Here is a 12,755-nt window from a genome sequence, read left to right as displayed (position 1 = left end):
AGTTCTAAACACAAGCATCAGGCCATGCCAAGATCACTACATGCAGCACAACTCAGAGACACGACTATCATATGAACACACACACTCAGGATCAGTACTCTATACTACATACTACACATACACTATAGCATATACTACACGCTTTACTCACCTCTGAACGAACTTTCCCAATAGTATCCCATGCCCAGTTTAAATCTGTCGAAAAAGGAGAAAAAGCATGAAATTATGGTGAAGACCCTTGGGAAAGTTGTAGTTCCACACGCTGTAGCTGACAGCGGTTGACACAGACTGGTGAGTGGTAGGTGGTATAGTCTATAGATCCAAGGCTAGCTTTAGCAGGGGTTGGACACACAGAGCTGGTGCCGGGTCCAGACATGCTCTCCTGGTGGCAGTAGTACGCTGGAGAATACAGGCCACATTTACCTGGCAATAACCTGGGTATTCCACTGCTGGCCGGGTTTAGTATTCCTTATAATAACCTTACACATAGGCTCTGCTGGAGGACTGGAGAGTGGGTTTAATATTGTCTTAACATTACCGTTTGCTATGTTGGACAATAGCTTGGGATGTCACTCAACTACTGGGTGGTTTCAGGATTGCCTATAATAACCTTACACATTGGCTGTGCTGGGGATAACTTGAGTACCACTACAGAGTAGATTCTATATTGTTGTAACATTACTCTTTGCTACACCTAGACATAAGTTAGGATGTGACTCTACTGCAAAGTGGGTTCATATTACCTTAACATGACTGTATGCTATAATGACAATATCGGGAGTTGTGTACTACAGAGTGGGTTCATACTGTCTTAACCTGACTCTATGCTATAATGACAATATCGGGAGTTGTGTACTGCAGAGCGGGTTCATACTGTCTTAACATGACTCTGTGCCATAATGACAATATCGGGAGTTGTGTACTGCAGAGTGGGTTCATACTGTCTTAACATGACTCTATGCCATAATGACAATATCGGGAGTTGTGTACTGCAGAGCGGGTTCATACTGTCTTAACATGACTCTATGCTATATTGACAATATCGGGAGTTGTGTACTGCAGAGCGGGTTCATACTGTCTTAACCTGACTGTATGCCATAATGACAATATCGGGAGTTGTGTACTGCAGAGCAGGTTCATACTGTCTTAACATGACTCTATGCTATAATGACAACATCGGGAGTTGTGTACTGCAGAGTGGGTTCATACTGTCTTAACATGACTGTATGCTATAATGACAATATCGGGAGTTGTGTACTGCAGAGCAGGTTCATACTGTCTTAACCTGACTCTATGCCATAATGACAATATCGAGAGTTGTGTACTGCAGAGTGGGTTCATACTGTCTTAACATGACTCTATGCTATAATGACAATATCGGGAGTTGTGTACTGCAGAGTGGGTTCATACTGTCTTAACATGACTCTATGCTATAATGACAATATCGGGAGTTGTGTACTGCAGAGCGGGTTCATACTGTCTTGACATGACTCTAGACCATAATGACAATATCGAGAGTTGTGTACTGCAGAGTGGGTTCATACTGTCTTAACATGACTCTATGCTATAATGACAATATCGGGAGTTGTGTACTGCAGAGTGGGTTCATACTGTCTTAACATGACTCTATGCTATAATGACAATATCGGGAGTTGTGTACTGCAGAGCGGGTTCATACTGTCTTGACATGACTCTAGACCATAATGACAATATCAGATGCCGTGTAGTGCAGAGTGGGTTCATATGGTGTTGACATGACTCTATGGCATAATGACAACATCAGCCTGATTGGTACTGCAGCATGGGTTCATACTGTCTTAACATGACTGTATGCCATAATGACAATATCGGGAGTTGTGTACTACAGAGCAGGTTCATACTGTCTTAACCTGACTCTATGCTATAATGACAATATCGGGAGTTGTGTACTGCAGAGTGGGTTCATACTGTCTTAACATGACTCTATGCTATAATGACAATATCGGGAGTTGTGTACTGCTGAGTGGGTTCATACTGTCTTAACCTGACTCTATGCTATAATGACAATATCGGGAGTTGTGTACTGCAGAGTGGGTTCATACTGTCTTAACATGACTCTGTGCCATAATGACAACATCGGGAGTTGTGTACTGCAGAGTGGGTTCATACTGTCTTAACATGACTCTATGCTATAATGACAATATCGGGAGTTGTGTACTGCAGAGCGGGTTCATACTGTCTTAACATGACTCTATGCTATAATGACAATATCGGGAGTTGTGTACTGCAGAGCGGGTTCATACTGTCTTAACATGACTCTATGCTATAATGACAATATCGGGAGTTGTGTACTGCAGAGCAGGTTCATACTGTCTTAACCTGACTGTATGCCATAATGACAATATCGGGAGTTGTGTACTGCAGAGCAGGTTCATACTGTCTTAACATGACTCTATGCTATAATGACAACATCGGGAGTTGTGTACTGCAGAGTGGGTTCATACTGTCTTAACATGACTCTATGCTATAATGACAATATCGGGAGTTGTGTACTGCAGAGCAGGTTCATACTGTCTTAACCTGACTGTATGCCATAATGACAATATCGAGAGTTGTGTACTGCAGAGTGGGTTCATACTGTTTAACATGACTCTATGCTATAATGACAATATCGGGAGTTGTGTACTGCAGAGTGGGTTCATACTGTCTTAACATGACTCTATGCTATAATGACAATATCGGGAGTTGTGTACTGCAGAGCGGGTTCATACTGTCTTGACATGACTCTAGACCATAATGACAATATCAGATGCCGTGTAGTGCAGAGTGGGTTCATATGGTGTTGACATGACTCTATGGCATAATGACAACATCAGCCTGATTGGTACTGCAGCATGGGTTCATACTGTCTTAACATGACTCTAGACCATAATGACAATACCAGGAGTTGACACTACTGCAGAGTGGCTTCAAATTCTCATATAAACCTCAGATGTCATATCTAAACTGTTTTGGAGGTCATTTTTTTTTCTCAGGTAAACCACTTTTCAGAGTCATATACAATATCCCTGGGACATTATATACAATATTCTAAATTTGGCCCTGAAAGTAAATTTTCATGAAATGAATTCTTTCAACATCAACATTCAAGTGTTTGACATCAATTGAAAAATGCTGTCAAAGATCAAAGTCAAAGTGCAGATGTTTTCCCTCTCTGGACTAGAACTGCATTATGAATCAGATGCTCAACCTCATAGCTGCTCAGCCGAGGAGGATTTTGGTGTTAAGTTACCTATTTATACTTAGGCCTACCGTCATTACACAGATTTTACTATCACTTTGATTACTGTTATGTAGTTTCATTACATGATCATCTAATTATCCAGCATTGAAGGTTTATATGACCGATTTTGATAAATTTTTCATCTTTTTCTTCGATTTATATGGCAGATATAACACACTCCCTCAGTTTTGGCCTCCGTCCCTTGGGCTTTCCCTCGCCTTCATATTTACATTTTCAACCAAAACCTCAGAATCATGTGATATCCTTTACTTAATATATTTTTTGTAGAAAGGATCATCTTGAAACCCCACCGATTCACTTTGACAGTGTCAGGGTTCACCAGGAAAGCTAAAAAGTAGTTGTGTGAAAGGAATTCAATAACTTTTCAAGAAAAACGAAATATTCTTGCACCTTCTTTACTTCTTTGCAATTTGCCCCTTGATTTGCATGGCTTACATACGTTCAAAAACCAATTATATACAAGTGTGCCATCAGGGCACTCACGGCTTATTTCACTGGCAATCATTGTGGCAACTATGCTTTCAGATATATGAAATTTCAAACCCCTTTTCATCCAATTACTAGGTGAAAAGGCCCTACAAGCATAAGGATATCATTGAGTAATAATACAAACGATCAACATAAATATCATGATTGCTGACAATATAAATATACTGCTGTATTCAGGAATATCACACACTTGATTTAGTCAGTCATTGACCCCTTTGAGAATTGGCATTTGACCAATACATTGACCACTGCTTCAAGACAGTGATCCCTGGCAAATTGCCAAATATATACAACCACAAACTACAATCATGTTTACCCATACTGATAATATGCATTCTTATGAGTCTGGCACTGTGCCAAAGAAACCCCTGCAGCAAGAGCAGTTTATACTGGGTAGATCTCAGATCAAACTATTGTGGGCTCAATGAATGGTATACCTCTCAGATCAAACTATCATGGACTCAATGAATGGTGTACCTCTCAGATCAAACTATCGTGGGATCAGTGAATGGTACAGGTCTCAGATAAAGTGAGTGAGTGAGTTTAGTTTAACGCCGAACTCAGCAGGTCTCTGACCAAACTAACGTGGGCTCAATGAATGGTGTAAATCTCAGATGAAACCAACGTGGGCTCAATGAATGGTGTAAATCTCAGACCAAACTAACATGGGCTCAATGAATGGTGTAAATCTCAGATCAAACTAACGTGGGCTCAATGAATGGTGTAAATCTCAGATGAAACTGTCAAGCACTCAATGACTGATGTAGATCTCAGATTAAACTATCATAAGCGGTGTATCTCTTTATGTGCTCAATGAGACAAGTATAGTTCAGATCAAACTATCAAGGGCTCAATGAAGAGAAGAGTGTGGATCAAACTATCTTAAGCACATTGCACGGTAAATAAACAATCAAACTAATGGGCACTGATTTCATTCAGACATGTATCTCATTCAAGATTTTTCAGTGACATCACAACTTCTGACTGCCTACCAGACAAATGTGGTTTGTTGTATTAACAGAAATCAATAAACCTTTAATATGGTTTAGTTTGGTTGTTGTTTAACAATGCATTCATCAACATGATCAATATCCCAGTGACACGGCAGTGGTCTGTAAACAATCCAGTGATCAACATCATGAGCATAGGGTTGTCAACCAAGTAATCAATGAAGTAGTGCAATGCACCATATACCTTGTCACAACTGTAGAACAATTCATATGATATATTTACATTTTTGTCTCCATTTTATACATATTTGTTTCCTAGACACCTAGAAGAGTTCAATTATCTACATGACAAATGAGTGAGTGAATACAGATTTACGTCACTTTTAGCAATACTCCAGCAGTATGATGGCTGTGGACACAAGAACCACCCGATGACCTATTCAAGGTTCAGTAAATACTTCATAATTCCTACACTTTATCATGCTATTTCACACTTTCTCAAGAAAAAGATCCAAATGTTTCAAACTACACAAGAAAAACAAAACAAACATTCCAAAGAAAATGGCATCTGTTACCTTGGTGCATGATATTAAGAATCATTGTATGTTAATGTCCAATTATTTCCTTACAGGTCACATGCAACATAAACTTGGTAGATTCTGATACCTTTCAGTATGCACTTACTGAAACAAATCATCAAAAATATCAATTCAACCTATAAAGTTGAAAAAAAAAACGTGATGAAGAATTCGGAGTTCAATCAATTCACTTAATTTCCCCCATAACTGGGGGGAAAAGTGGTTTCAACAGCTGCTGTGCTGCACCTATAACGCATGCGCAGTGAATAGGTTCGTGGAGCCTGAAACAGTATATCTGCCTGGAGTATGAGGTTGTGAGCAGTAGTCTAATCTTGGTTGTGTACACAAACAAGTAGAGAATCTACTTATTACATAAAAAAAACATGTTGATTGTGATAAGCAGACTCTGTCACAGAGAAAACTAAAGGTCTGGTTTATTGACACTTATATGTCTGCCTGTCTATCTGCTAATAGCAATATGCAATGCATAACTTCAATCACTCACCACATGTAACTAACACCTACCAGGCTTATAAGCCATAAACAAAGAGCCGCTTAAGCATATCGGCAAATGAACCAGTGACCAATGAAAAAAGCTTTGTCACACATGAGTGTACACCCACCTGCTCTGACTGGGTTCGGTATCGCGGCTGCTTCGTTTCGAGGACTTAAACCCCAGTACAAAATATTGCACTTTTGAGCGATTATATGCTCATAATTTTCTTTCTTTTTTTTCCTTAATCAGAAATGCATTTTATATGTCATGCATAAGTGATAACTGTGTTTTAATTATGTTTGACTTTTGGTTGCATGTGACCTTTCAACAGAATTTTCACTGCTTTTAGCTCTGCTTACTTGTTTCTCCACAAAGCTAAATTTCACTGTCTGAGATTTATGAAAAAAAAGTCCACAATAATGATACAAATTATACTGCACCTATGTGAGTATTGTATCACATCTTTATCATATGATAGTGCATCTAATATTTATGATGCTGAAAGTCCATGAAACATGAAACAAAGTATGATCAAAGAGCTACAGTATCGATAAAATCGATGGATCAGTGTGAACTCATTTTCATTTCTATATCCAAAAGACCACTAGGGAGATACTACTGATACAAACCATGCTGCCAGCGAGGTGCCATCAGGTGTACTGTCTCATTACTATTTTATCCCATCAGGAACCCACCACCCCCTGCAGGCAGTTTGTGGGGAAGGTCACTGTTTGCTAGCGGTATCCAGGAGGAAGTCACACAAATCACACTATACCATGCGAAGAAGGTTTCTTTGAGAAGTCAGATTCCTAACAAAAATGCTAAATCTGTCACCCAAAACAAACATTGAAGACTGCTGAAGAACACCACCTTGCCAATGTCTTAGAGTGAAAACAACATTCCTGCAAGCCAAAAATGACACAGTGTTTCAGTTTTCATTACAATCCACTATACACACTCAAAGAGTTTGCCTATCATTGTTTTTTTCATACTTCTATTAACTGAAAACAACAGGGTCTGTTATTATTTATTTATCTAAGATGAAGAAACATATGTTAATTAAAAGCAGTATATATTTTTATTAACATTGTTATATTTGACATTTACCATTTCCTGAGAATTCTTGCATTCATGGGAGTCCTGCAATTAAAGTGAATTCCATATACCCAGCAAAAATGTACCCTTGGTAGATCCTTGGAAGAATATGTATAATGTTTTCACTACAAGCAATTTTCTCAAGTGGAAGCACCTGCCAAAATGGAATGAAATAATTTATTGCTGTAATCAGCTCTAATAAATCAAATTTAACAACGCAATAGGAAAGCAAACAGTAATCCCAACACCCACAGTAATCCCAACACCCACAGTAATCCCAACACCCACAGTAATCCCAACACCCAACACCCACAGTAATCCCAACACCCACAGTAATCCCAACACCCACAGTAATCCCAACACCCACAGTAATCCCAACACCCACAGTAATCCCAACACCCACAGTAATCCCAACACCCACATAAACTGCTACTTGCTTTTTGATCATGGATTAGCCGTGTTCAAACAACAACGCAAAATAAACACCACCTCACAATGTCGGTCAGCCAGTCAACAGCATGAGCAATATGTGTGGTTTTAACATGACATAAAAGAAGGATTAATTAATTCTGTTTCTGTGGAGAATGTTTCTGTATGTTATTTGAAGTTAAGGGCTAAAAAACGCACTACTAGTATTAGTGAGTGTCATCATCTTTAGGATGAAAAAGCAGCAACCCAACCCTCATCCTCATAGGTCAAAAGTAAATACATTTCTGTTGCAAAATATGCACGTCAATATCAAAAGTAGAATATATCTTTATCTCCTCAGAGTTGTCAACTGTTATATTGAAATAAATGTCAATCATGTCGTAAATAAAAGTTGAAGAAATCTTCTGAGCATTTGTATGTGGATTTTCTGATCTGTCAAAGATAAACCAGAGACATAAATTCTATCAAACACCCACACCCAGCAAACACAGATCCAGACACAGATCAACATACAGTAAACAGATCCAAACACAGACCCACAACTAGTAAATAGATCTGGACACAGACCCACACCCAGTAAAAAGACCTTGACACAGACCCACACAGAGTAAACACAGACCAACAACCAATGACAACAGATCCAGACACAGACCCATACTCAGTAAACACAGATCCAGACATATCCACACCAAGTAAACAGAGGCCCACACCCAGTAAACAGAGATCCAGACAGACCCATACCCAACACTTGCAGATGCAGACAGATAAAGTCAAAACTTTAATCAAAGTATACATACAGGATATCTTAAATAAGTAAAAGTTGCTACTTAACTAAATAAATAAGGGCTTACTTAAACTGAACTGCCACTTATTGATTTTACTCATCCATCTTGAAAAAGTGATAAATACTCAATGTTCGAAATTAACTTTTTTAGCAAGTAGCAAGTACTTGCTACCTGGTTAAAAATAGGCAGCAAAAACCCTTACCAGGTGGCAGCATTCTTTTGTACTGCTGTCAGCCCCTCCTTCAAGTCCCATGACTGTCTTTGACCATACAGAACTGTATTAGGCCTCCTTGTACAATGTTTTATCATCCTTACACAAGAAATGACGTATATCCATTATCAAACACTGGAGGCAGTAATGTTGACTGGTTCCCTGTCACAATTCTTAGTGACCAACAACTGCTCCAATGATCATATTTGAGAAAAGTAAAATTCCAGTATCATTAAATTTGCAAGTAAAATTACACAAGTGGAAACTGATCCTCTGATATATGTTGACTGACTGAAGGTATGCAGTTTCACTAAAAAATACCAAGCTGCAAGTTGTTGCTACTGAGTGTTTATTCCAGGAAGTAAAATATGATTATGAATGGCAAATTTGCTACCTAAAAGTCTAAATTTTGAACCTTGAAATACTGAAAGCTTTTGCCTGGACCAGAGAAAATGGTTTACATTTCTGGAGTTTGTCACTAATCAGTAGTTTACTTGTCCGGGTTTCACTGCACTTGCCTACTACATATTGCAAGAGATTGACAACTTTGTAGCAAATAGCAAATCAAACGATTTACAACACAAAACAAAGATAAGATCAGAAGTTGTGGTTTATACTCTTACTTGATTTGCTTAAACAGAACAAACTATAAACAACTGCAATTCAGAGACACACACCAATGTATTAATCATATGACACATGATTTCAGATGCAAAACATTTTCGCAACATTCCTGGTCTAGTAAAAACAAGTTCTATGGAAAATCAGTTTCTTTACTGCAATGAATGCAACATCTTGGTGTAGGTATAACACCGTTATCTGGTGGAAACTTGTGACACCATGTGAGAAATCAAAATCAATCCCAGCAAGGAGTGAGCCAAGCACTTCAACCACAAGGCTATCCCCAGAAGGAAAACCCAATAGGATGCAGGCCTCAGATCCATAAACATAGCACCAACGTATCATGGATCATACAAATCTGTCTTTCAAACAGAGCTGTGACAATATATTGTAGCATCAATGATCATGATACTTTATCAGGCGATAAATATATCAATACTTTTTCTTGTATCGTGATAATTGCATCATGGATACAAAATTGTTAATTTTCACTTGAAATTGGCGGTTATGTCAGAATTTACATGGTTACTTGATATCAAAATATACATTTTTAAAGAAATGTAACTAAAGATAGCATATCGCAGCATATTCAGTGGGTCAGACAGACGGTTGAAACTTATAGGACCCATTACTTTAAAACACCCTTCGTGAACACTGCTTTATTTTATTATCGTGATGTGCGTAGAATCAAATTGCATCATTCCAAGATGTCTAGATATGTATCGTATCATGAATTTTCTGTATTGTCACAACTCTACCTTCGAACATGCCACCATTGGGAAGCACCTGGGTAGCAACTCCCTTTGTGAAACCTGGGAACCCTCTAAACCTTACAATAACAATGTGGAAACTGAACAATGTCATTCTGCCTTCTTCAGCTGGTTAATCTTACATAAGACATTTAAGAAAATATCTCATTTAATATTTGAATGTCCTGTAGTTATTTCTGCCATTTCACTACAACTGTAATGCATATCTCCATCTTGACAAGGGCATTATTTTCACTTCCTAAACAAAAAACTGTCATATAGAAGGACATTAACTGCAGGACAGCATTTTCTTTTTCACTGCAATCAACTCTTGTAACACCTACCCTTAGAAAGAACAACCTACATTAACATTACACCTTGTTCCTCATGACCACCAAAGACTTACCTAAACCTTGAATTAAAGTTTTTATTGTCAACACATTTCTGCCTACTTTCTCAACCTATACCTATTCATGTGTTTGACACTTATTATTTCACACTTCTCAATCTCCAGCAATTTACACTGTGTTTTTTCAGGTCAGGTGAACGCACTCACAAGTAAATCTGTCGTAGTCCAGCTACAGTGAAGTGGGAATCTGGCATTGCCAGGATCCTGGCATACTGGAATCTAGTGTGGAGGACATCCCTCAGCAACACCTCCTGGTCTAGGTGATCGGGGAATTGACTGGGGTAAGCAACTCTCTTCACACACTGAAAGTGGCTGACTCAACTCCACCTTGAGCTGGGGATCAGGGATATGTGGGACTGTACACATTGTTGAGGATTTTAGGTAAGCTGTTGGAGGTGAGGTGGCCATGTGTCAGTGGTCGGTGATGGACGTGGTTTTACATTACGTGAATGTTGGGGTGAATCAGGTTTAAACAAAATCCACCTCCATCACCCAGACAGGAAAATCATAATGATTTTCTCAGTGTCCAAAATATCACATCTGCTAAAGAGTTCCTACGTACCTAACAGTACATGTGGTTGTCCACTAGAAAATTTCACTAGTGTCTCCTTAAATTTGAACTATCTGAGAAAGACGCTAATAAAAAGTAAGTAAAGAAATACCATAAGGATGTGACATCATACATATTCCAATATGTGTTTGATATTATTTGTACCTCACAAATGAGGGGGGATTTTATGCCATAAAACTCCTCTCCCATCTATAAAGCTGTGTTCTCATGATGATTACAGCACAGTGCTCATTTGGTTTTGGGGGTTTTTTTTTAACTAAAAAAGGTAACAAGTTATTAGACTGAAGAATACAATCAAACCCTTCAATAAATGGTATGGGACTCTTAAAACATCTTGTGTGGCAAACAAAAATAAATCTGACACCTTATTGCTTATTTATAAAAGCAAGGGTGACACCTAATAGCTTCTTACACAATCAGCCCACTCAACGATAATAAAAATACATAAAATTGTTGCTGTATATGTAGGATAGCAAAAATATAACTAAAGAAAACAACTAGAGAGTTCTACACAAGGCATAAAAAGAAAAATTTTGTTTTCAAAAAGTATTTTGGCAAATTTTAACTACAGTACCTGTTTAACCCTAAATGAGACAAAAACGCATTTAATATACTTCCAACTATAGCTCCTAGCTCCGCGAGTGGCGGCCAACAGACGTTTCCACGTCACGATATTCTTGCGACTTGCCTAATTCTCAAAACATAGTTTAGTCTGACAGTTTCAAAGCTTACTTGCATCTGAAAGTTTTATCTGAAGTAAATCCAATCACATATTGGATTGCCGCAAATCTTGAACACCATTCAGTGGAGTACTTCCGCATGTATGCAATCAGTGATGTTTTCCTAAAAAACAGATAAGCTTAAAACAGTTCAAAGGGATTAAATTGGCACTGATGAAGGAACAGTTTAGTCAGTGTTGATCTCCAGATAAGTGTCATGAAACGTATCCACGCCCGCTGGATGGTCTCGGCCTATTATCAAACAGTCTCTAAGAAATGTGTGTTGCGTGGTTGGCGCCTGTCTGGACTATCGGACGTACGGACTGAGTAACTTATGTTCAGGTATCCATTGTTTGAAATGTGACACATGAGTTCGAGTAATGCTAATAATTAGTCATTCTTCGCGTTGTTGTCATTACTTAATATATGTATTGTCTATATCTATTGTTAAATATATTTACTGGTGAATAATAAAGCGAAGATAGGACAAGTTGTTTGCTGATTATTCATTGCATTCTACCAGCAAACTGCGTCATGATATTTTTGCGAGCTCAAGTCATTCGCAATTTTCGCAAAAATATCATGCTCACAAAAATTTAATGATCTACAGTATATTCAGGATTTATAATTATTAATTAAATATCAATTGATAATATATAATTACTGGAAAAGTATCTTGAGGAAACATTAACCCTAACCCATCTCAAAAAATAGAATGAGACAGAAATGAATATATTTCACATCACAGGTGAGTGGGGACATGTATATGCATGGGTTACTAACCTAACAACACGCTGACCAACATGCAGAAGCAGCCTATAATTAAAAACCTAAATTTGTGTATTGTGTGAGTAAACTATGACTTTATTTCATCACCTAAAACATGATCAATATTATAAATGACACTATTTGCATATTGAGAATCAATATTTTTTCCCTAGTAACATTATTTCCAATTATCTATATTTATAGCCAAGAACACCTATAGAGGAATGCAATTAACCAAGAGCATCTGGACAGTACTTTTAATTTTTTGTATTTGTTTTCTGTAATTCTACAAGCTTTTTTGTTTAGATACATTTCCATCTTGTGAACACTCTGTTTGTCTAAATAATTGGATCTTTGAAATGTATTTGCCTAAGTCAGCATATATATCCACAATTTGTGTTTGCGTCATGGGAGTGTCCCACCCCATCATAAGCCCTTTGTAACAGACACTCACTGTGATCTATTGACAGCAATGTTAACATGTTGAGACATCCACAAGTCAAAACACTTGTCATTAAACCATTAAACACACTGTCATGAAATTATGGAATGCAATAAGTGTTTAGATCATTGGTGACTGCCCACACCCACTTAGTGACGTG

At 38.0% G+C, this 12,755-nt stretch overlaps 1 protein-coding gene across 1 annotated transcript in view; it reads right to left on the bottom strand.

Moving 5' to 3' along the window:
- The window catches only part of LOC137273302 (centrosome-associated protein 350-like), a 122,162-nt gene that overhangs the window by 97,085 nt on the left and 12,322 nt on the right, over positions 1-12,755 (bottom strand). The window contains exon 3 of the mRNA XM_067805858.1: positions 152-195. Coding sequence (XP_067661959.1) covers positions 152-195 — 44 coding nt within the window. The remainder of the gene's footprint in view (positions 1-151; positions 196-12,755) is intronic.

This window comes from Haliotis asinina, chromosome 2, assembly GCF_037392515.1.
Source record: "Haliotis asinina isolate JCU_RB_2024 chromosome 2, JCU_Hal_asi_v2, whole genome shotgun sequence".
Taxonomy (NCBI): domain Eukaryota; kingdom Metazoa; phylum Mollusca; class Gastropoda; order Lepetellida; family Haliotidae; genus Haliotis; species Haliotis asinina.
The sequence above is the reverse complement of the archived record's forward strand: the minus strand, read 5'-3'. Positions and strand labels throughout refer to the sequence as shown.